This window comes from Bombus huntii, chromosome 3 (genome assembly GCF_024542735.1).
Source record: "Bombus huntii isolate Logan2020A chromosome 3, iyBomHunt1.1, whole genome shotgun sequence".
NCBI classification, from domain to species: domain Eukaryota; kingdom Metazoa; phylum Arthropoda; class Insecta; order Hymenoptera; family Apidae; genus Bombus; species Bombus huntii.
Genome location: NC_066240.1, coordinates 6,672,277 through 6,699,854, shown reverse-complemented (window position 1 = coordinate 6,699,854; position 27,578 = coordinate 6,672,277). Strand labels below are relative to the sequence as shown.

Sequence of the window (27,578 nt, the reverse complement as noted above, 5' to 3'; positions counted from 1 at the left end):
TGTACAGGTTCTACCAAAACACATACACTGAAGAAGCGTTCAAACGATAAATATTATTGTCGATATTTCAGAGTTTTCAGCATTGTGTAGACGATACACATTGATCGTCTAGATGGTCTCTTACGATAATATTGACAATAATATTACCAATAATATTCACAATAATATTGATCGTCTAAACGCTCTACGACGTTCATTGCTATTTACATCGTTATACTTAATTTCTATTAATAATATTTCCATTAACAATCTGTAATAGTAAGTGTAACATTTAAACAACATTTTAACAACTGTATTGGAGAATGACAAATTATTTTGACGTCTAACAGCAAAGAAATATTAGTCCCTTTTAATGGTATAATACTTTTGTTTGTTATAGATCTATCGTTATAGATCCTGTAAAGAACCAAACTTTTCGCCGTACCAAAAACTTCATTTTGTCTATGCCGTTTTACATCACATCATCTCCTCTTTCCAGTCGCACCATAAATTATACCTCGTTCTGTGTGCCTTGAAGAAAGAACTATTCAAGCGTCTGAATACTCAATATTCAAATCACGTCGGCCGGAGTTCGTGTGTCCCCAATTTAACCGCGTTTTCAATGCTTTGTAACAAAGTAAAATGAGCTCTTGAACTACAAACAGTTACATCTCCCTTCGTGCTGCGCATAAATATGATTAATTTTAACGAGAAACTAAATTTGTACAGTTTTCTAAAAAAAAAGAGAAAAGAACGAGATTTTTCTCTTAGAAAAGTCTCATTTTATTACACATTCTCGATATATTTTAAGGAAAATAGTACATTGACGTTTATTTTTTATTCATACTTGACATTCGAAGAGCATTCATTTTTAAATATCCTGTATAATGTTATCTCTATTCATATTTTCTCGTGGTGTTATGACGCTTTGGGTGGCTTTTATTTTACACGTAACAGCACTCGTGGAATTGCAAATCTCATGCTTTCTACGGTCCTTGAACCATCGTCAGCATTCTCTCCCACTTTTTTGTCCTTGTGAGGCAACCAATATGTTGTTTAACACGTTCACTGCGGATTTCGGTTTTATTTGAAAACTGCTCGCAATTGTATGCGAGTGTAATATTCGATGTTTTGAAGATAAGCTACTTCCGGGAAAATGTTAGATATTCATTAAAAAGAACATTTAATCATCAGAAGATTTGAATTAACATCGAGTATATTTATATTCATTCGCGAAAAAATAAAAGCAAAACGCAAATGTTTGGTAGGTGGCCCAAGATTTTTACACATGATTGTATAAACTAGCCTAGGATGAATATGAAAATACTATGGCTCGTTAAATGCCGGAGGGTTAGAAGATTTTTCATCGTTCGTTTCTCCAACGATGATGAAATTCCTCTATAAAGCACAGTGTATGACAGGATGATATACATAGCGCTATAAAAGATAAATATGTGAGATAGAATACACGAGAATGAACCTGTCGCACGATAAATACCCGAAAAATGTAGCGAGAGTTCAGACAAAAACCACTTACAAGCAGTTTAAAGAAGAAATGGGAAGATACGAAGAACTGCGGTGGTTAATAGACGAATTACGAGTGCTAACGTATTTTAACAAACATAAGTCGGCGCGTTTTTCATTATACGCGATTTCAATATGAAATAGGAATCAAAAAGCAAAAATACACGCAGAAATATTTCATAAATGTTCATATTTGAACTTGAATAAAAATTTTCCGCTAAGAAGAGATTTTCGCAAGAAAAAGTATCGGACGAATATTTCATTGCTTTTTTCTTTCTTGATTTCTTCGCTAAGCTTTCTTCTTCTTCATTCTTCACTTGTCTTCTTTACACGCTATTTAAATTCGATCGTCGAAAGAAGTTCGCTGGTGCTCGGTTTTGCGCGAACAACCCTTTCGTAGAATTCTATTTTGCTGCTGCGAATGGGAAGAACATTGCCGGTGGTTAATTGCTAGAAAATTGGTAGATTCTATTCGAACGGTTGGCGACGTCGTTCCCTTCTTTGTGTGGCATTCGCGGAATCACGAGACGCTTATCAATCCTGGTTAATCGTTCCGCAATCTTGCCTCCCGATTGAACTCATTATCAAGTCGTTGCATTTTACGCGAAATTCCTGCGTATCATGTGCGTTCTGCAGATTCTCGCACCTTCCAATTTTTCACAAATAGATAAAACTAGTTTGTTTAATATTTGAAAGTTCGGAGCTACCTGAAACGTATTGGGGTTCGGTAGCCATGTTTAAAGTAATCTGTACTATACGCTATTAACGTTGTTTTTCAGAAATTTTCGAAAGAACAAAATGGCAAATATTGTAGATTTTCTCTTGTAGATTGGCATTGTGCGGGTTAAAAATATCTGAATCTTGACGTCATCGACGCTAAGCATAACGCTAAGTTCTGTCAGTGATCCGATTATGTACTGGTTAAGTAACGCTCTGGTTATTGGTTCGTTGGTGCGGTTCAACGTTTGTTCCTCAAAGTTACATGGTATTTGTTTAAACCGTTGCTTGTTCGCTTGGCTTGTACGAATAGGAGTGTGTATCTGACAGGTATAACATTTAGTGGTAGAAACCGTAGTAAATAAGGAACATGGAAAGCTGATCATATTCGTTAGTCGGCATTAGTATGTTGTGTCTATAAAAAGTATCTTGATGCTTAACGTTACGTACGAAGGCATCATACGTGGCATCGTGAGAGTTCTTGTCAATGTTCCGATGGGTAAAAGTGACTCGACTGCAATTTCTCTTCTTATATAATCCTTAAAAGCGACAGCCAGGTGTTAGTTTTTCATGGTTTTTTATTTTGGTGGAAACTTTCGTTCTCATTTTTGATGTACAGTGATCTAATTTCCATTAGAGACATAAATCATTTGCATATATTCGATCGAATATTCATACTTTGAAATTTATCCTACAAAAACAGGTTCATGCGGACAGGATTATTAAAAGAATATTTACAAGCGGGAAATTTAAATTTTAGTGAGGTTCCGCACCAGGATTTGATATGTTTGCGCAATGTTTTTTTTCGCTGCAAATGAAAAATGGTTTTCGAATGTGTAGCATCGGCTTCAGTGGACTGCGACATATGTAGATTGCAGCATTTATAAAATGCGTGTGGATAGTATCTATAGCAAAACTCCAATATTTCCAGCAGTTATACAAAACCAATTTCCCTCTGTAAGGTGTGATTTTGCAAAAAAAAAACTCGTTTTTTTTTTTTTTTTAGAATAGAGAATAACGTATTAAATTCATATTCTAATATTGAATATACGCCATTCATCAATTATTGGTACACATTTTATTTGCTATAGTATCTCCTTATTTATTAATCGATTAGATCCAATCAGTTAGGTTGGTATATTAAATTTTGTATCATTTATTACTAGGTTTCATATAACTAGAATTTAATACTATGGAAATGAAATGTACATGATAACACACTGTCGTATATTGGAAAGTAAAGGCACGTGCCAATGGCCAATAATTTTTGTAGCCACTTGTGTTACTATTATAGGTATTTACGACCAATAATTTTTTCAATTATTTCTCTCGTGAAACTACATACACTTTTGGTATTCCACGCGTGCTGTCTTTCAAATTCTAACATCCGAATATTCGGATATCCTGTTTGTGATGATTCACCCGTTATCATGTCGCGTCTCTCTATTCCGATTCTATGGAGATACACAGAATCCAGAGAGTTTCATGGATGACTTTAATATAGTTTTCGAAATCCTTCGAAGGACGCTCTCTGCTCTGTACGTGGCAAAAGAGAACGTGGGCGGGAGGAGCCGAGACCATCGTGGAAGCGCTTGATTTTATCGAGCCTTTTCTTGTATGTCTTTTGCGACAACACGAGTGACGTACAAGGAAACATTTTATTGGTTTTCAATTTTTAAATTGCTGTTCCGTTCGTGCTTCTTTTGCGCGATCGTTTTAAATGCATTGTAATTCAAACGCTGACCGCTGAGTGTTTTGTTACAGGCTACTACAACATTCCTGTTATACGAGCTTCTCTCAGGGAAGTTTTTTTAGACCTTTCAACAATACAGGAAGACTTTTAATGCTATATCAAAATTTTTGTACATACCTGATATTGAAACGAGAAGTCGCGCATAAAAATTCTTTCATATTTTCATTAATTAAGCTTCAGAAATGTCGATATAAAATCCAGCATGTGTACAAAACTCGGAGAGGATTCTTTTGATAATAATTAACATCGTTAAACCGCAAACATCCCGACGACATCCTTCTGGCGTCGTGACTTGAATGCTGGCCATCTTTTTTCAATCGTACTATTAATTTTCCCTCTCTGTTTCTTGGTTACAGATAAGAACAGCAACGACCGAAGAATTCAGAGTCGAAATCGTTCCGATAGTGTCGTGTCGCGTGTCACCATTTTGACCTATTCAACGTCTTTTTTTTTCTCTTTATCCTCTTCCTTCGTGTCATTCGGATGCGGCGAAACATTCGTGGCAATGGTATACGGAAATTAAGTGAAGATTCTCCACTCCTGCTGGATTTCACGGGAAATTTCATATTCTCGAATTGCGTATTCTGCTCGTGGATTCTCGACGCTTGAAAATATTATAGTTTCGATAGGCGAATCGGAATTCGTAACGCGAAGTAACGGGGTAGAAAAAGTAAAGAAGTACGCGGTGTTTAAAGAATAGTAGTATAACATATCTTGTCCATTCGGCGACGACGAGATGATCATCGTTCAGGGCGGTTCGTTGTGCGTGTTGTTAGTGGTGTTGATCGGTGCTCTGTTGGTAAAGTCGGAACCTGGACCACGATCGCGACCTACGCCGATTTTCAGCAACCAGTTCGCAGTTTACATCCCGGATGGACCGGATGTCGCCGCAGAAATTGCCGCCAAGTATGGTTTCGACAACTATGGACAGGTGAGTCTCGATCTTTCTTTTTATATCTCGCCGTTAGCATGCTAAAATGGAATGATTGACTTTTCTTATGGGATGAGTAGTTCGCAAACCACATTGATCAGCTCCATAAATCGAAGACCAGAAAAGGGTGACGATGTTGCAAACAGTATCTCTCAAGTAGTCATTTACCTCGAAATTTGTCACTATTTTTGGAAAATTGAACATCAATCGAATATTTGTTTAGCGAAATGAAATATCTGCTGCTTAATATTCTAATTAACTTTTACATCTGTTTGACAAATTTTACTGTAACGGACTCTTATGCGATACAATTTAAAATCAATTTTTGTTTGTCGACTTAGTGGCTTTTGTAAATTTTATTTCCACTGAACGCGAGATGTAACAAATTGAGGATGCATTTCTTTCTCAATATTTTGTATATACCGCTGTTTAATAATATTTTGGCGATTTCAAACATCACGCATTTGCGAGACAGATTTAAAATCAAGATATAAACGAAAAACGCGATGATCAATGGAGCACTTTGAGAGACTTTATCTTGGTCGTCGTCTTTCAGTCACTTCAGTTTAAGCGGTCTCGATTAACTACATAATTTAAGCCTATTATTCGTGCGTGTTCAACTCAGCACGATTCAAAAACGCCACGATCAAAATTCATTACAAAAGTTTTGCGGTTATCGCCACGGATTGACATAGTTTTGATAACAGGTTTCAGGTTTTACTTTCGCGTGTTTCCAACTCGATGCTCGTGTTGTTTCAACTATTAAAAAAACTTACAGGACACTTTGGCCATTTCACAATTAAAAGTTTTTCTGGTAGTTACGCGTTACGCAGATTGCGATAAAAACAATCTTTCTCGTGATAACGTTCGAGCTGTAGAAGTTTTATCGTGGCTTGTTTCACGATTCGCGTGTACCAGTGTGAAGAATGAATAGCGACGAAACCAAGTTCAATATGTACTTAGAAATTTTAATGAAATTCAATACCAAAGGCTACCAATACTACTCCAAATATTTCTTACCTATGTGTGCGGTTCAAGTTTTCGTCAAATTTCAAAAATCTGTAAACAACTATTCAGATACTTGAACAAATTCTTACGTCTTCAAATTTCCCTTTCGAACTAAAAAAATCCCAACTTTCGAATTTTCGAATATTCCAGTTTCATTAAATATTAGATATGTAATAACACATAATCCGTATTATGAACGCAATGTAACATCGTGAAGCCCTTCCATTATTATCGTGCTTGTGATTTCATAATTTCCATTCATTCTATTTATAGTTGATGTTATGTGTTTCCAATGATAAACTCTTTCTATCGGTAGTTATCAGGAGATGCTAGGGAATAGTGCGTATAGCATTGCTCAATTTTGAGAATGTGTTCTGTTCGCCGCTATTGTTCCAAAGTAGTTATTGTAATAGTGTGGAAGTAGTCCCGTGGGAGGAATTAAGAGGGATGGCTCGTTACACGGTTCTCAGAGACTTGGTGTATCGGTATTCGATAGTTTATTAACCTTGACCATTGAACTTACTTTAATCACCTGCACTTTTCTGCCAACTCTAATTATTCATCTTAATGCTGTTGAATAATCCATGATAGTCGAGAATCCCTTCATACAATTTACCTTTTCTTTACTTTATATTATTCATTCTTATTCCAAGTCTTACTACGAATCAGTTAATCGCTTCTCAAATATTATTTTTATCGCTTGAAATAATCTGTGCATTAAGAAATCGTCTATTTATTAACCCTGCAATCTTCGTTAGTCTCTTGCGCCAACTTTATAAAGAAACTTTCGAAACTTTTTCAAACACAATGAAACAAAATTGTCAGTTAAATTTTATCCATAAAATTGCCGTGAAACTAAACTATAGCGCTGGTGAATGTACATCGACCAACGCAACGCGAGCAGCAACTTTAAACTTCGGATTAGTTAAGGTCAGACATCAGTTTGTTAAATGGAGCGGATAGGGCGAAGGTATAAAAACTTGTGCCGATAATTATTCCAAGGGAAGGACACTAATTACCTGCATTAGCTAGATCAAGGTTTAAAATACGGCTAGTTAAATACAGTTATAGCGAACTTTCATTATTAACCATTATGCACTACCAAACAACAAACATTTTTCTTCTCCTATTTTACGAATAATATATTTCGCCATTCAGAAAATATATAATACATTTCGGTCGTTTCGTTTTCGCACAGAACAGAATACAATACGAAAGTATTTAATACCGAGAGGACTGGGAAAATTCGTTTCCCTATTTTTTCGAGACACCCTATACGTTACATACTTTTACCACAAAAAGTAATAGCATTTTTACACGTGGGTGTAATGGACGCGTGCTATCACTGGATCACAGTGTCCTTTCCACGAGCGTTTCGCAAAGTATCGTTCGCGGCCCTCGATGACGATCGCATCGAAAAAATTTTACAGCTGCTTCAAACCAGGCCGCTGTTCGAACCGGAATGGTTATCGCCACCTAAAAGTCTCATGATCCTCAAACTATATATCACGTTTAGCCCCCATATAGCTACTACAAATTTCACGATTTGCATTCCCGATCCAAGCTTTTGCGATCGTTAAACTGTATACGATTTGTTGCTCAATGTTCTCTATGATACTTGATTTGAGTATTAAAAATCCTCTTTCGCAACAGTACAGCTTATTCGGTGGAATAACGATATAACATAGAAATAACGACTTTAGGAAAATCGAGTTTGAACGCTTTAATCGTTATAATCGTTGCAATTTTGTAAGAACGTCTCATTAACTCTGATACTCGAGTTTTGCAACAGTGATAATAAAATTTCAAGACGTAAAAGTACTACACATATAATACAATTCATGAAACGTATCGGAAAGTGTTCGAATACTTTCGTCCGCCTGTATAGCGTGTAGCTATGTATAGAGTGTACGAATTTCACGATCTGCATTCGTGATTCTGACTTTTGTGACCGTCAAACTGCGTTCGTTTGCGGCTACACGTTTATGCAGCCACTGGACGCCGCATCCCTTTTCGTTATTCGATTGGGAAAAAATTCATCGTGTCAACTATCAGGGGAGATATTTCGTGACTCCAACTAATTTGCGACCCTTGTTATGCCAACAACTGAATAAAAAACCATTGGAATTAAGTTTACTGCTAGCGTGAATTGCGTCCGATATTTTCCACCGCTTGTATCTTCGTCCATTTGTCAAGGTTTTTGGATGTTCCGCTATTCAATTTTTCGCCGCTGTATACCGGGCCAATCAGTCTGTATTTTGTGTATTTTTCTGCGTGCAGCACCTGTATTTAGTGGAGAAAAATATACACGTCTAGAAAACGTATCTGTGGTAGGTTAATTCCTATAATTTGATGTTACGATAATATATAATAACATAATATGAATTCTTAATAATTAGCTCTGGTGTTACCTATATTAGTGATAGCATTTCGATAATTATAAGTCGATTTTGTCTTAAAAATTTGGGTTAAAAGTTTTAATTTAATTAATGATCTTAGACTGTGTAATTTGTGATTGGAGGAAAATCATAAAGCAAAGATTCAAATGATCAGTAAGAGAATTAAATGCAGAATCAAATATCGCGACGAAGTAAAATTGACGTAGATACATATACAGAAAAATTTGTATTTTGATATCGTAATTCAAATTGAAATTAAATTTTATCGTGATTAATCTTTGCCACTATTTAACCTGTGGTCGATATATAAATGTAACTCCACGTTACAAGACAACGAATTAATAATGCCGGAATTATTCATATCACTGCTAGCAGTAGACGTTGAATTTTCATTATGCCTCCAGCGTAGTAAATATTAATATCTACAATTTCCACGCACTCAGGTAATCAAACCACCGGTACTATCCACAAATAGTATTACGTTTACTATCATTTATTATTACTATCCTTACTATTATCCTCTCGATAAACCGAAAACCTTAATCTTCTATGTTCCCAAATAGGTGCATTAAACATTTCGCGTTCGATATACCAAATAATATACGAACAAAACAACGCCATGTTTTGCCATACTGTTAATAATTAAAATTTAGAGTAGCCATCTGTATCTTCGTTTATTTAATTTCGAAGAAACTTCTATATACATTTTTAAATCGATTTCTTTGTTCAGTATAATCATTCTAATCGTATTTCATTACAATGCTAATGAAATTTCAAAATGTTTCATATGTTTCATACAATATATGGATGGAAAGTTACCAATGCTAAATATTGAAGCACTTTCGCTCTATTATGTGTCTAAATCTTCGTGGAACCACGATAATTTCTGCGTTTTCCACGACTCCTCGCGGCGTTTGGTGGAATTTCCATCATCTTGACTGGTAGAACCTGCACACAGGCTACATTTCTCCAGCAGCCAAAGTTTTTATCTCACCAGGGATGACGTACGGTTAAAGTATCCTTTCTCTCTATTTCTCTAGGTGCCCCGCTTCTTTTCGGACCGTTTTATCGACGCGATTCTTTTCCATGTTGAACTGTGCGATAGGTTGGCGAACAAAAGAACGAAACAAAAGGGCGAAAAAAGAGCGGAGGAGTATCGAAGAGGTAGAAGAACGGTGTGTTGTTGGGACGTAAATGCGTCATGAGATGGAAGTTTATTACCAGTTTCTGGCAAATGCGGCTTCTGTTTGTTTCGGACGCATCGCGATCATTGCAACGAGCTATGTTCGCGCTCGCGGTTCAACTATTTTTTTTTCATTTGTTCTCCGTTCTCGAGTTTTTCGTCGTAAATCTTCAAATGTATCCTAGATGGCTTTTTTTGCGTTCGTGTCCTTTGTTACAGATAGAAAGTTTGCAGCTTTTTCACTTGTTGTAAGACGCGAATAATAATTTGATTCGTGTGTTTGATTGTTTAAAACTACGCCGGATTCCACTGACAGATGAAATTTCTTTCTCTCTTGAAAAAATCTACAACTAGATAGATGGATGATAGTCCAAAGGATGCTTATGTACAATTTCAATGACTGCGCTTTTTCGATTCGTTTTTAATTGTCAAGCGTTCATCCGTAAAACTCGCGAACACACATTGTTAAACAATAATCGACACGAAATATTTATTCTTAAGAGTCATTCATACTAGGAAATTTTCAAAGCGAAATTTCCGACACTCGCGTCATGGATTTTAAACATTCAGTTTCGAATGGCTACCGCGTAATCGTCGGTCAGCTTGAAAAATTGTGGACGGATGCAGGAATTAACGCGAAAGCGTGTTAAATGTAGGTTTCTTTGATCGCGCGCTGCGTGGTTTTGCTCTCGGTGAAATTTCGTCACATTTTATCGTCAGTGATTTGACTCGCCTTTTTTTTTGTATTCCGCGGTATTTATTTTGTGCAGTTTTGAGGTCAACGAGTTTTGTGTTATGTGACTCGTTTCGACGATTGACGACTCTTTTGGGGCAACGATATCGATAGTTTGCTGCTTTTTAACGTTTAGGTCGTTTGTCTTTCGTTCAGAAATTGTTGCGATTTTACGATTGATGTGTTCGTTACAAATCGTGAGTGTAAGAACGACATTTTTACGATAAACAATCGATTTATTATCGTAAGACGACTGGAAGAAGCATTTTTCTTTCAGAAATAAAAAGTAAAGCTTGAAAGTAATAGAAAAATATTATTTTATCTTTTATAAGTTAATTCAACTAATTAATTCAATTAATAACTAGGAAACTAGCTAACAAATAACTTACAAAAATACAATGATAAATATCGTGGTATGTATCGTTTTAATCGATAACAATCATGTTTGCATTCTTTATTTCGCGTTTGCATTAAATTTCCGTTTATTTATGTTATTCTATACTCACGGCGGAGAAAACGGAAACGAAATGAAATTGGTATTCACGATCGTCGATTTGTATTCAAGCTTTCATTTTATTGTCCCTTCTAAAAGACAAAAGATGAACGATTTACATTGATCGTCAAAGACTTCTGATGATTCACGAGTTTCCACGTTACAATGGAATTGTTTCCTTTAAATCTCTAAACTTTATATCATCAGATTTATGGAAATTCGAAGTCGGAACGTTTGTGGATATACAGAATGCAATTAGACGAATATAAAGATTGTATTCAGCGTTTCATTCATGCAAATTTCTCTTCCATTTAACGGTATGGTAATAAGTAAATGTGTACTGTAAAAGCTACGGTCCATCTGCATTTTGTTCTATGTAAGTTTTATTCTTCTCTTAAACTCTGTTGCAATAAATAATGAGAAACATTCGAGGTTCTATGGATCACGAACGTTGCCTAGTAACTTTACCCGTTACTGGCTCGATCCTTCTTTGTCTATCGTAGCAAAAGGAGCTGTGGACAGCTCTCTAGATGGGAGAGGTCTATCTAGAAGGCATTGGATATCTACAATCACCGTATCCAATATGGTGGGGAATCGATTTAAACGTGTTTTGATGGTCGTTGTTGCTATATAGGACGTTGGTACGGCAATGTGTCTCGTTTGCTCCAGAAAAGTTCACTCGTGGATATAATATTAAGGCGAGGCCGTTCAGAGAAAGGATTTCGTGTTTCTCACGTGTGGGTGCCGCCCAGGTATCTCGGCATACCTATTTGTCTACATTTCTCTTTTATGCTACGCTTTATAAGACCCTTCTCCTCAATCTAAAAGATATTATTAGGGAAATTTTATGAATCTTATAAAGTTCTTTATATTATGAATTTACTATTTTTCTAGCTAAAGGATTTAAAATTAAATCGAGCAGAATCGAATTTGTAAATTACAGGTTTCTACGTGTTATACCAAAGATCGTTTATCGTCTATCGTTTTATCTTTCTACAAATGCAAATTCAACGTAAAGGGAGAGACGGTTATTTTTCCAAGCAACAATGACGAACGTGTTCAAACGTGCTCGAATATAAACTTAAATACTGGCACTTTTCGAGTGAAATTCAATAGTTAGAATAGCATTACCCAGGGGATAACCCAATAAGCCAAAGTGCAGGTACTTCGCGTCGAGAGCGAGAGTCGAACTGCGCAACCGTTGCGAAACTGTTCCTCCGAGTCGAGTTTTAAGGAAAAGAAAACGAAGGAAACAGGAAAGCGATACAGACTGTATGATTCCCGCGGCCATTTCAAACGCTAAAATAATTTCGTCCGAATTACACGCGGATGTTTTATAACCGCCTTGAGGCTAATGGTAAACAGGTGTTCGTACGCGTGGCTGACGAACAGAAAATAATAGAAAAATGTAACGTGACATTTCCTAGCGTGGAAAATGTAATAATTTTCCGAAGAAGCTTCACGTCGACGAGTATTTACTGCAGCGATGACAACTTGGTAGGTTTTGAAAGTTTACAGAATTCAATTCATAAAAGGTACAAAGAACAACTACTTTTACGCTAATAACTCTAAGATCGTAAATTTCTAATTATTATTTAATTATTTTGCTAATTTTTAAAGAAACTGGAGCATGATCATACCGTTTGTGATTGGAAATGTTCTTGTTAGATTTTGAATGGATTTGACATTTAAGCTATGAATGACTATCTTGAAATTTGATACGGATGATTCCTATACCATAGAGTTTATGGCCTATGGTATAGACATAGACCATAGGCCACAGGATCTAATAACGACCCTGGGTCAGGGAATTCGATATAGATAACATCGACATTATGGAACTCGATAGTCATAACTTTGTGATTACGGAACCTGATACAAAGAACGCAAATGCTATAGAACTATATATGTATAGCTACGTCGAAGATCGTACAGTATTTTAGTAGAGAAATTCGAGTATAACGAAGAACAATATAAAAGGTGTTCTCAAACTGATAATGCAATTCGGAAGCTGATGCATCGATGTACGTAAAAGAGAATAAATCGAAAGTGTACACATAATGATATCTTTTTGTAGGAATCTTCTTTTTTGAATAAACTGACGTTGGATCATGACATTAACATTAGAAATTTGTTTACAAGTTGTATATGTTATGTAATAGCATTCGAACATTATCGAAACTGGTTTGGTATCAGCATAATCGTGCATAGGACATCATCGAAACAGGTTTCGGATTGAAGATCTTTACACAAATACCTCTGAATTTATTAAAGTCCGATATACGCTGTCTTTAACTTATACAATTTTATAATCGATAATATAACGAGTTATTTCGAAATTTTAATCCTAGCATCTCGTGTAGATAAATTCATGTTCGTTAGAATTCGATTTCTACAGGGCGTTTCTTTTAATTGAAAACGGTAGAATATTTCAGGAGAGATTAAAGTTATCAAAGAAATGTTTTAACAAAAGTTGTTTAGTTCGAAAAGGGACATCGCATTACGCAAATTGGTTTTTTTTTGCATGTCGAGCAGTGGGGAAGATATAAAAGCGACGTCATCTTTTTAAACGGAATCATATACTTCTTAATATATTGATCGATCCATTTCGGAATTTTCTATAAAAAATATTCATCTATTTATACCGAAAAGCTATTAGATTATCAAATATTTTATCTTTAATTTGCCAAATTAACGATAAACGATTTAACGACGCGTAGCGGTATTATTGTATTTACGTTGTCTTTGTCTTCCACACGTTAAATTTTACAAATTGAAGTTAAAATACCTGCTAAACTAGTCGTTTCTCAACACAAATAGACTAATAGGGAATGTGAAGATAGATCGATTAATGTATTAGGTTGTCCGAAAAGTGTCTTTCTTTCGCAAACGTGTTTTTTACAACAGTGCACCTTCATACAAACATGAAACCAAGTCTGTGAAATGTCGCGGTGTTTATCTCAACAGAACAAAATGGAACATACGTAATTCGACAAAATAATATAAAACAAAAAACGTTGTGCGTCTATTATTTTCTCATAAAACGAAAGAAACTTTTCGGACAACCTAATATTAAAAAATATATGGTCCGTATAAAAAAATAAACTTGGCTCCAAAATCTCCCCCGCTACTGAATCTGAACAAAATAATTTACCTTATTATAAACAACTTTTGTTAAAACATTTTTTGATAACTTTAATTCGTTGTGAGATATTTCACCGTTTCCAGCTAAACGAAATACCCATAAACGTTCACAAACTGTTCCGTCTTCAAGACTCATATTTCTTAAACAACAAAATACTATCGCGAATCTCTATATTCTCACGAATCTCAATTTTCGTTTCCAAAGTTTCGGATATTATATCAAACAACTTACGAATTATTATTAGTATCATTTTTCAAAATAATCGATGTCTGGCTCTGTGACTATTATGCTATTTGTGTAAAACACAAATAATCTACTTGTAAGTTAAATAATCAAATATTTATTATTATAAATATTTTAATAGATTAACATAAATATTTATTATTTAAGTTGATTAATAACTACTTCCGTATTTAATTGTATTTTTGTATCCTATTACACTTGTACATGTTCGTAGGCTTATACACTGTTACCTACACACACATATCCGCGTTTGTTATAATTAGCTACCCTTGTTAGTTAGTTATTTAATCTTCGTTAGCTGACAATAAGCCAAATCCGGACTGGTTATCGTCGCCAATTTCTATCTCTCGTAGATAGCATAAAAGAGTTCAGTTGGAAACATAGAACAAAATGAAACGGATTTCTGGCGTATTTCACCAAAAGAAATCGATATACTTAAATATGTTACGTATAAAGAAATACGCAATATGGTACGGACAGTTCCTTCGCAGGTAGAGACGCAAAGGAGATCTAGGGGTCAATTTTGTCATTTTTTTTTAAATTGGGTGTCCAATTCTTTCCGCTGAATCTCGATAGAACAGAGAATTCAGAGTATAAAAGTACTAAGGACGCATAAGATTTTCGACAAGAAGAAAGAATTGGGAAGCGGTGATTTATATTTTCTGGTCGACTGCTCCGATGGTGTCGATGTTCGTGAGAAGTCGGGGCTTGGTCGGTTGAAAAATGTTTTTATTTCGTCGTTGGGGAAAAGTGGAGACCGCGAAGAGAAGGTGTTCACCCTTGGCTTGGAGGTGGATACGCCATATAGGTGCCGGATGTCGGATTTATGCCTGCTCGACAATTTCCGCGAATCGTTTCACCTCGACAGACCGAGGAAAATCAGTTTTCTTCCACACGAAAATGTCAGGACAGCCGACATGGAAATACTTGACTTTCCCTCGAGTTTTGCCTCGACTCCTCTTCCCTTTCTCTGTTTCGAATCTCCTTTCTATTTCCCGCGAATTAACGTCGTAATTTTATCCGATTACAAGCATTCTATTGAAATTAATGGCGAATCATTGTTATTTTTGGTCTTGGAAAAAATCTACAGCTGGTTTTAAATAAATTTGTATACATCTATGGGAAATTTCAAGCGCAAAAATCCATGGAATATATAAAATGCTCAGTGTATTATACTTGTTGTAATAACTGCATTTTATGACTAAAAAGCCAGTTCGAAATTTTCAGTTTCTGCACCGATACGAGATAGGTACAAGATATCGCGCAACAAAGTCTGATTAGAAGTATGCAAAATTGAATTAGTTGCGCTTATTAAAAAATAGAAGGGAGCAATATTTTTATAATATTTCCTCGTTAGTAAAGAACTTATTACAATATCTTGCTGTTTTAAGCTTGATTGCAACATAGTTAAAAGATTGCAAAGAAATTGGAAATCCTATTATGTGTACAGCAACGCCCAGAATTTTAATTTCAGCATAACAGCCAGCGCGTATTTGTGTGCACGTGTACAACCGCAATACCATGAAATAGCGTGATGCAGTTAAAAATAATATCGTTACGCTTTCCTGTGTAAAATCATGGTATCGCGTTATGCCACGATTTTATCGGGAAAAAATTCTCGGCCAGCTTGTGAACTGCGTCGATATCACTGTTACCGAGTATATAATCGCTATAGTTTGCGGTTTGTAGAAACGAAAATTCGTAATTAGTTTAAACCAATGGCCCAATTTTAAATGTTGCCGTACTTTTCTTCGTTCATTTTTATTCGCCTTATTCATTGAAAAACATATGCTTTCTATGTTTCTTGATTTTTCTCAGTTTTCGTGTTACATACTTGATGGTTCAATATGAAATAGTTGAAGAGGCGATAATTAATAGTTCATTACAGTTTTGTAGTCAAAACATTTTGCAGTCTTCCGTTACACGGGATTCTACTGTATATCATAGTACACAAGGTATTCTAGAAAATGAATCGTCAGACGCAATCATTTACACATTTCACCCACGTCTACAAATAAACAAACATTGACGAACTACTATTCGCGAATCCCGTTACCGCTCAAACGTCATCTTACCGTCGAACAGAAATTTCAGCGTGGACTCTCGAGCAGAAACTCGTCACGTGGCTGTGCGTCTGTTGCGTGAACAGGCCTCGGTATTGGTTGCTGAAGGAAACCGGTAACTTCAGAACCGACGGAACCCGTTTACCAGCGATATACCGTTGCACAGATGCGGCTCTGCTCTCTGGATCGAGAGCATGCCTATGTTCGAGTCGAGCAAAAGAGAACACAAAAACCACCGCAGCAGGACTCACCGCACAGTCTCCTCTCCTTCTTTCCCGACTTTCTCCTCGTTCTTTCACCCTTCTCCACGCTACTCTCGATTTCTTCTTCGTTCCCTTCTTTCTGTATACATACTTGGTTTTGCCACTGGCATGTTTTGATTTGCGTTTCTGTTATATACATATATATATTTTTTGTCCAGTTGGTTCTGGTTCTCTGCGTGAGCTCTTTTTTTGAATGTGGTTTGATTGTATCATATTTTTTGGTTCCTTCTCTGTGAGTTCACGCTTCCTGATTCGTGTTCCAGAGTACTACATACTTTTTGCATTCAGTATAAGAGTATCGAAGAGTTTTTTTCGATGAATTCTTGAGTTAGTTCTCTTCTGTTCTTCTTTGTTGTATGCTGCGTATTGCGTCTTTCTTCCTTTTTATCTTTATTTAACATCGCCTGCCTTTTATGCCACGATTTCTTCGCAGTTATAATATGTGATGGGCTTAATACTTACTGTTTTAACGTTGAAGTATCGTGTACAACTTGTATTGAATAATTCCTAACATCTGCTATGATTTGAAATTGAAATCAGGATTAAAATTGATCATCGTCACACGTGCGGCCTACTTTCGTCTACTAACACAATTTTGTCTTTTCGCTTGCCACATTGAGGTAGATGTACCGTGTGTGAATATTGGCATCTTTGTTTGAATATTATTTTATTCGATGTGTGGTCATCGATAAACATACGAAATTTCCTTACATCAAAATTTGTCGAATCTATCTGACTCTATTTTATTCTATCTCTATTTCCCTCGTTGATGGGTTTCTTTCGTGGTTTCTTTCCCAATGTGACCAGCGGTGTCGTAACGAGACATCCAGTCCCATAGGGAACATATTCGAGCATAGTCGTTGAAAGAAGTTCACTTGTACGCGAATCCGGGTTAGCCATGGTAATTTCAAGAAGTGTTACGTTGATTGTATTCGAGGGAATTGCCGTCCTCTGCAAGAATTACGGTTCCGAACGATTCACGATTCACGATCGGTGAGTTTCGTCCAAATATTCGAAGCTTCTCTTTACTTTCTTTTCTGTCCATTTAGCTACTTAAAATTCACCTTTGAATTACTTTTATTTAATTTCTAAGAATCGTGATACTAATGTACTGTCAAAATTTTGGGTACTACGCTATATATCAGATTCTGTAAGACATACTATTAATTTTTTTTTTACAGTGTATTATTTTATTATTATAAATAAGTATTATTAATAAGTATAATAAATAAGTATTATTTTTTTACATACAATTTCTACTCTACTTTAGATTCTTTAAATTATTATTCTTATTTTGTTAATAGTAGGTTTATTTTTATAAAACCTTGAGATTCTTCTAAAATAACATTTGGTGGCTTTCTAAGTTAGAGTTGATATTTGTGATAATATCTTCGAGAAATGGATGGGTTATTAGATATTACCTATTCCATGTTTTTATTCCAATTCATATGATTTTATAGATTACATGAACTATATGGACATATGAATTTAACACTGACCGTATTTCACCAATTGCTTAGAAAATATTATACTTTACTCGATAATTCGATGGTGCATTTGAACGTAAAAAATCTCCATGTTATATCGTTATAAGCAGTCTGGCAATCGTGGCTTACATGCTTTTCTTGTTACAAGCAAATTGGCCGATGTCGCGTTAATAAACGTCAATTAAACGAGAGTTACAATAGTAGCACATGTTAAGCAACCTTTTTAAGCGATTCGAACAATACGACCAAAGTTTTGACAAATCAAAAAGAAAGTCTGACCAGAAACTTTTCAAAAGTCGCCGAATTATACCTAAAACTGAATTTCTTCAGGTTTGAAATTACAAAGTTCAAGTAGCTTCGAAGTTGAAGAACGAGTGGGCCATTAGAGTTCAAAAAGTCTTCGAGTTATATAAAATTAACCCAAAGCTCTTTCTTCGTTCTATAACTTTTCTCGAGAAAAATATTTTTAAAACGCGTTGTCAGGTTGGAATTTTGTTGCTCTTCTTTTTTTGGGGCTGGGAGGGGGGGGGGTTCCTTAATCTCGTCATTTTCATCATTTTCCGTAATTTCGTTAAAAAAATTCGTGCAGCTAACGTTTTTACCACATATCTTATCTTTAATGGGTTCACGTAAACTTTTGTGATCGACTGTACATACTATTATAAGTATCTAATGTGGCCAGATTGTTTTATAATCGACTGTACATGCGAAAAATATGTTGACACTCGAATGAATTGCATCGTTAGCATTATTTGTAAAAATTATTTGCCATTGTTCACATACGCGAACGAAATCTCAATCAAAATAAAAATGAAGTGTCGAATAACCATCGAAGTGACATTATTAATTCGCTGGTGCAAAGAAATTGCATTCAATGCCTGGAATTTCGACACAAAAGGCATTAGACGCGCAATGGTCTATAAAATATTTCGCAAGAATGCGGTGATAATACTATAAAGTTAATACCGAGAAAACAAGATATAGAACAAATAAATACAGTGACTGTAGAAAATGCGGAGGTCAATTCCAATAGTTCAAAACTGAATCTATTGCAAAACGTCCAACTACAAAGTCCATGCTACTACGGAGAGTACATACATATAATAAATTCAATTATGGATATACATTTTACTTCAATTACCTATAGTCACACTAATATATAGCCCGCGAAGAATTAAATCTGATTCGCGTACAAAACCCTTCCTAAGGAAACAGTAACTAAAAGTCAGCGTAATAATCAAAGCCGTTAAACTTGCTCTAGTAACAAAGTAATGGTCTATCAAACAGGGTATTGCCATACTCCGTAATGTCACTAATGACTAATCAAAAAGTATCCATCGTACAAGGTTTACAATCCGTCAACGTTAGCAATTATCTATGATCTATCCTATTAGTCTACCAGTCATCCTTGAAACTATAAAAGAGATCTCGTTGGCAGAACTGTGCGTATAGTTGCCCACGAAAGTATTTGAATATTTAACAAACGTTTAATAAAACATTTTGAAATTTCATTAGCACTGTAACGAGACACGACTAACATGCTTATATCGATCTTTGAAACCAATCTAAAAGTGTATATAGAAACTACAAGATCAATGCAACTGTGTATACAGCGAGAGAGTTTTTAGTACAAAGATTTATTCCAAGCTTCACCAAGCTTCATAATAGAGCTTATAAAATTTCAAAATATGTATTTCGTATAATAAACGTAGTATATTTATAAAAGATATTTGCTATAAGTATTCGTATAGTTTCCTGAGCAACTGTATAATATCACGAACACGAATCGTAAAGTTGGTGATTGGGTCTGATCCCCTCTCCCATAGACCGTTCTCTATCTGTGCATTGGCACGTCCGCTCTCTGATGCTACATACGTTCCGGTGACTACCGTAAACGTAAATTCAAGGACGGCACGAGCACGTCAAGCCTTTGCACCATCGACGATTCGAGGCAGCCATGTATTTCGATGGCCAATAAAATCTCGCCGCTGGAAAATCCAAGCATGGACCAGTTTTCAAATGGATGTTACGGCCGGGAAATTTCTCGTGGAATGGCACGATTGTGATATGAGATGTCGTGGATATAATTCGCCTCCTATCCACTCACATTCTCCATGATCCAATCTCGATATCGTCGATATCGTATGTTGATGACTTGTTTATCAGATGGAGCGCGGCTTCCTTTTGTACGTATGAACGAAAGAGTTACGATAATTTGTTTCTAATCTTAATTAGATTTTGTTGCGAGATAATCAACTCTAAACGTTTCTGAAAATTCAAATAATGGCAGATTTCTACGAAACCGTGTATTTCAGGATTTAGAGGTATACATCTTTATTCGATTGTCCTATTGCTTTTATAATCTCTGCGAATTAATATGTTCGTAATAAATATTTTCTATCTTCATACTTATATATTCTTTGTATACATATATATGGGAAATCTGTATAAGGGGCTTCTACTATATCATACATAAAATATTGTCAGTATAAAGAATCAAATTCAGTGGAATGTATAATATTTCATAAAATTTATTAATTATAAGATATACGTGCATTCAGACTGATTCTCTGCTTACCATATATTTTATGCATAAATGAAATTGAAGATGTGTATGGAATTATCTAAAGCCGTGATTAATTTATCATAATTATGGCCCCGTGTAATTATTCTGAAGCATATCGTCATGCTTGGTTATGATCAAATAATTTTCATTAGTTTATTCTCTTCAGGTAAAACATATATTGTTATTATTTTTTTTGACATAATCTATTGTTTTACATAGGTTTATTGCAGTTTAGTTTAATTATAACGCACAGCGTGATAGCGTACACACGTGTGTAATTCAGTGTGAACGTAACAGTGTAATCTTGTCAGAACATTGTATTCTCGCTTGTGTGAGAATGCGTAGTGTTAGTTATAGAAACCAACACGAGATAATTAAGGAACTTGAGAATTGTGAAAATGTAACATTGGGACATCGACGAATCCATGAAAATTGAAAAATTAAAACGTCACCTGTAATATGTACATATTTGATAAAGATGCATATTAAACATGTGCTGGTTACTATTTTATTGATTGCTAAATTCAAATTTACGTATCTGTTAAATATTAAAAAATAAAAATCATATATGTGTAGTAATGAAATTAAAAATCTTTCTTCTTTTTTTATAGGTGAGTTCATTCGAAAGATTCTCATTTCCATCTGAATATCGTAGAGTGAATACGTAATTTTTCTACATTTTGAATCATTTTGGCTTCAAAATTAATAGTCAGCCAACCAGTTACCAATATAATATAATACGATGTTTGAAATATTCTCTTCATATATTTTTCCTTTATCGCTAAATAAAAGCTCTAGAAGCTTTCCAATTTAATTGGGAAAACTCTGAAAGCTGTACAGGTTTCAAATTTATTGGCACACGATGAACTAAATAAAGGATACATAAAAAGTATACAGGAAAGTTTGGAAATTCGAATGTGAATTTAAATTTAATCATCCTATCACTCTTTCTCAGTTTCACAAATCATTATTATCGTATTATTTGTTTTGTAATTGACAAACACTTTCTAAATAGAAACTGTAATTTATGCCTAATTTATTTATACTTCGCCATTAGATGCAGCAAAGTACATACTACAGGTCAAAATATGGCGAAACGTTTTAGTTATGTCCTGCGAACTATAATTATTTCGCGTAATTTCACGAAATGCTGTTTATAGTTTGCATCCGTGGTTCAAAGCGTTGTTTAAATTAATTTTCGAGGAAACTTCCTTCCTGTAATAATTCAGGCATTGCTTGAACTGCAGTTTGGTCACCATTATCGACTTTGTTCGCGTATAGCCGAATAATTGTCCAACATGGTTCTTGCATTTTCTCATAGTCTCACATCTCAGTTTCTAATGTTTCTATTACCGTATACATTTGGTATCCATTTACTAACACAACACTCGAACATGTCGGGCTAATTAATTCTCAAATAGTACTGCAGCTTTCTAAATGACCGTAATAATTCATGTTAGGTTACTAAAAGTTAGGATATTTAATGTTATATTATATTTTACATTTCCCGCAATAGAAATTAGTAATAAAATTAAATGAAATTAAAAGCTCGGAAATTATTATGATTCTTGACGATTAATGAATGACCTAATATCAGTTAAGAATGAAGTGAATATAATTTCTAAAAAGTACACTTCCTTTATCAGACTATAAAATATTTCCATAGAATTAAAGTCATTTTGTCATCTTAAATTATACTATTATACAAATACAAATTTTAATCTTTTGCATCTTTCTGTTGCTAGAATTCATTATCATATTAATTAATATTTATATTCTGAATGAAGTTATAATAAGTTCACGTTTTATTCGAAATTTATTACATATTTCGTATTCGGAAACTTTTTAAATTTTTATTTGATCTTTAATGCATACATACATACATATAACAAAATATACACATTGCATGTTGGGAGTATCAGTCGATACTCGATACATATTAACTGTTTACGAATATCCTTTTTCTAGCCATTTTGAACAACATATTATAGTACATATTTGCTACTTCCTTTCCTTGATATTACTCTGCTTCGTCATATCATTTCCGTTTGTGCTACATAACTATTTCAGTAAGAGATAGAAACACAAGATACTCTGTTCAATATCTTAACATTTAATCATATATTTTAATTATATACTTCGTAAAATAATCTTGATTAGTTCCAAGAGTCTAGAGTCATGAAACCTTTATGAGGAAAACGTACCGCGAGTCTGCGAGGTAAAATAAAAAAATAATCGAAAATGTTAGTGATTTTTGGTGTAGGAAAAGTATTTTGTTCAAAGCGGAAGAATGGTGGAAAGGAAAGGGAAATCCTATGCATCTTAAACGTGGCCGTTTCTCACGGACCATCCTATTTTGTTTTTACCAAAACGTCGGATCGTGAGTCGATCGTGGAAACACGTCTTCTCGTTGTTTGCGCGTACTCTCGAGGAGCCTGCTGGGTAAATAATTCAAGTCGCGAATACTCGGAATAAAGGAGGTCTGAGACTTCCGTGTGCCTTTCCTTGCAGTCAACCAAACTTTTGTCGTGCACTAATTTTTTTATCCATTTTATAAAACGTTATAACTGAAACAATTTTATTGTCGTTAATTTGCTATCTATGAAATTCATTGATTACTTCTTTAGAAATTTATGTAATGTAATGTGTCTCTGTGCGCGTAATTTTAGCATATTATTCAAAAGTCAAGATTGTCCGTGATTTATCGCTAAAAACAAAGACATTAACATTTTCGTGGGGACCGTGCTTATTGTAATATATATGTTCCACACATAATGTAGCATCAGCTGGTGTTCCTATGCTATTGCTGTAGTGGAGATACTACAAGAGGAATTCTCTAAGCTCTTCGAGCTTAACCCGGATGACGTTATCTTAAACGAAGATAGAGATCTGGCAGTATTAAAAAATTTTGATTCGCGTAACTCTCGGAATTTGTATAATAATTAAGAACTTTGTTGAATATTGAGAATATAATAATGAAGGCCCTCGATGCGTTTTATATTAAGTGACGTATCCAAAATACATGAGAGAGGGAAGAGAATGCGGAGGAATCGTTAATTTATTAATTCTCATCAAACAAAGTTAGATTACTTCCGTTTCTTCCGGTAGCGAGGAAGATTGTCCACACAAAAGCCAGGCAAAGTCCGGAAGCAGCTCTAGGAAATTGAGAAATTGGGTGAAAATTAATATACCGCGCCGGCTTTGCCACAGCAGAAAATTCAGTAGCCAGTGGAATCATGTTTTTCGACGACTCTCGAAATATAGATATAAATATCGTCGAAAGGTTGCTTTCAAATATCGTTGCTTCGTTTGAGTATCTGCATGCAAAAGCGAAGATCCTTTCGCTTCCCTTTAACTTATACTAACATGTGCTTGTGTAGGAATAAATATCGAGCTGTTGATAATTTCAGATTCCAAATGTTTTGAACGGTTAATGAACAAAAATGTTCGTAGCTATACCTATACTTATCCAGGAAAGCGAAAAATTGTTCTACCTTCCAATCTTTTTAAACAAAATATTTTTTATTTGTTATTTTTCCAATTTCTTTACTCTTACTGAATTATTAGATCGTAATTTGGTTTTCAGTTGGTAAATTAGTAAGATTCGGTAAGAGAATTATTACAAATATTGTTCGGAATTTTGACTGGCCGTCCGTTTATGACACGGACAGGTCCATTCTCTTCTTTAGGAAATTTCGAATTACATGTCCTCCCCGAGCTGTAAACCTAATGACTCCGAGGTCAGGTAAAAAACTCCGGGAAATGCTCCGGGAATCTGCAACGTAAGAGGACAGTTCATCATCAGACATCGTACCGTGCGGGTGAAATACTTCACTCCCAACAAGATCTTACCACCGCCGTGTTCATAACATCACACTTTACTTTTATACAAGTGCAAATACAGTGCTGAATTACTCTAACACTCAATCTATTAAACTTCCTCCACCTTGAGCGTTAAGTCATTCGAGGTACGCGATATCGACCGATCGGTTTGACCTGACCGGTTGCTCTTTAGTCGAGAATTTGCACCAAATATCGTTGTCTTCTTCCCTGTACTAAATTAAAGTAGAGATTACGTCTAATAATTAGAAAATAAATAATATCGTTTTCCAATAACGAAATTTAGAGATATTTTTGTTGAAACAACGCATTAATGGAGGACGGTGTTATAAACTTTAAATTCATCAAATTAAAAATACAGGCAGCAGAGATTCGAAGTTTGTGGAGTTAGAATAGCATCCTTGCTGTTATTTTATATTAATCGTTTAATTTCTGAGTCGTCGAGGAAATTATGATTGCAGATAGCTGCATCTACTAGGCCGGATGTCTATCAGTTTAATGTCGCTTAGTACTTTTAATATTTTTGACCCAAAAAACTTTTCGTCCTATAAAGATCTTTTTTAAGATTATTTCCAAGAATTTTTGTCTTAGTGATTACATAATGAATGGCTCTCCAATTTTATACGAATTTATATAGCTGTTAAATTTTATGCAATTAAAATTATATAGTTACTTTATAAATGGATTTATTTTCAACATTTCTATCTTTTTCTTTTAACTATTTACACAAAAATCATTGATTCATTTGATATATGCAGAATTTTATAATCACGTAACCTAAAAAATCTTTCTATCTCTGTAACATTCGTTTCAAGGAATCGATGTAATCCATTGTTTATGCAAATGCGATTTGTCTTCTGATCTCTTTCTAATTGAACGAGAACGAGCGTTTTCTCAGTGTTCGCGATATAACGGCGAAGAAGCTGAGATGCATATTCATGGTTAGTATGCATGATGAATTTCAAGCGAAGAATAACACGACTGCTGCTGCCACGAAAAAAGGATGTTTGCAAATTTCACGGTATGGCCTGGCATCGTTAAACATCTTAACTTCCACCTTCAAAGCGTGTAAATCTCGCAAACACCTTCAATCCTGGTTTGGAGAAACTGCAAAAATTTTCATTCACCTTTTGTACTCTTTCTAAATTATTAGATTGCTAATTTAAAGTCTAGTAATTTAATTTAATTTATACATCCGTTAAAACTATATAATTTCACCGTTTTTTAAAAAAAATAGTAATAAACCAAGGAAGTGCTTTGAAATAATTAATCTGAAGCCTTTTTGTCAAACAATCTTGTTGACGAATTCTCTAGAAAATTCACGACGAAGCGCATACATAATCTTCCGATATTGTTCTTCCCTACTGTTCCTCCCCGATAACTTTGTCTATTTATCACGACGGTGACTCTAATGTGATGGTCCATGTGGCGGTTGGTAAGAAAAGATAACAAATCAATATTCGTTTATACGAATATATATATTATATAATATAAAACGTTTCGAATAGAAAACGCAAGTGCTTTAAAATATCGTCGTAACTTTTTTTACTATTACAAATTTCAATGAGTATGATATTTGGGCAAAATAATTCAATTGAAATCCGTTACTTTGAAAATATTTTCCGTTCCGAGTCAGTTCTCTTGCTTTACCGCTCACAATCAGTTGCTCTTTCCTGTGTACATACAGTGTGTAGTTCCATCGCCACGCACATAATCCAAACCAAGTTTCTTGGAGAATTTTCACGCGCGTCAAATAGCGATTGTACCTAGAGCATCACGATTTCCTATTTCCGCCGAAATTCTGTCACCCATGAATGCATATTGTCAACGCATTCGATTAATTTCCCGGGAAGCCTAACAATCCTGTCGCCCTTGCTAAATCTTGACGCTAAGCAATATGCACGCTGCACTTGAAGTCGATTATGTAGTTAATGACAATGCACCTTGTTAATAGAATTTTGTTTGATTAACGCTATTGCTTAAATACATTGGAATAAATTGCCCAATAATTTGTAGTAGTAGTTATTTGTCTATAATTAAATTTTTAAATGCAATGAAATTTCCTATAGCTACAACAAATATTTCGAAATAGATGTGTATTTGCTAATAATGTAGTGAACGTGTAATATCGGAAATGCATTTGATAACACGAAAGTTGTGTAGGTACATGGTTGTAACCGTCTTTTATCCAACTATCATAATTTATACAACATTCATGAATTTTAATAATGCTTTTGTGCAATATCATTCTGAAATACATATTAATTTCCGTGAATAAATTTCTATAATAATTAACGATCTTAACACAAATGAATGTGATATTACGAATCAACAAATTTAACGGATATTTTATAGTCGTATAATTTTTGCCGGGAATATTGGTAATGTTCAACAATATTTAACTATTGTAAATATAAATATGAAGATAAATACATCTAAATATAGATATAAATATTAATATAATATTCTATATGTTTACGTACTACATAAAATCTATGCATTTTCGCGCTTCTAAAATTACCATAAATGCATAAACATCCGCATTTTAATTGTGATAAATCTGATCTTGGAAATAACATCAATTTGATGTTTCTTCTAATTTCTCCGTTTAGGATGTTCTCAGAGAAACTTTTTAGAGATAGGAATGTGAAAGCACTAATTAGATTGTTTTAAATGGCTTTATCAATTTTGTAGTCTCGCTGTCCAGATCTCTGTCGTATGATGCGCAATTACGTTAGGTGGGGAGATCGTCCTCGATTTGGAATATCGTTTCGAGATTTAATACTGTATGTATGTATTTCGAGTTTCTGCGAAATAATATTTAGATATATTTATAAGTATCACTGGGATATTAGCGGATGAAATTTGAAATTTTGTATTGAAGATCCAATAATAGGATCATTTAAAGCTGAAATGAATGAATTAATTAACGAATATGTTTTATATTCACAATAATTTATCACAATAAAGTAAAAATTAATAGAACTTTTAAAAAAACAATGGAAAAACTGCAATGGAAAAACTTCATACGTTTATTTATTATTAAAGGCTTTATAAGACTTTATTTACATAATTGTTTAGATATTTGTTATCATTATATGTTATAGTTTACTTGAAATGAAAAGTACAAAAGAAATGAGATGGATTTTTTAAATTGTTTTCCTATGATATTGTTGCATAAAGTCATTAAAATAACTTTAAAGTGTTTTATTATATTTACAAGAATCGTGTGTTTAAGTGTTAAGAAAGTG

General features: G+C 34.5%; 1 protein-coding gene across 2 annotated transcripts in view; it reads left to right on the top strand.

The window, feature by feature from the left end:
- Nucleotides 1–27,578, top strand: part of LOC126864181 (furin-like protease 2) — a 412,400-nt gene that overhangs the window by 4,146 nt on the left and 380,676 nt on the right. For both annotated transcript variants that reach the window (XM_050615226.1, XM_050615228.1), the window contains exon 2: nt 4,330–4,904. In XM_050615226.1, coding sequence (XP_050471183.1) covers nt 4,710–4,904 — 195 coding nt within the window. In that variant the 5' untranslated portion in view covers nt 4,330–4,709. The remainder of the gene's footprint in view (nt 1–4,329; nt 4,905–27,578) is intronic.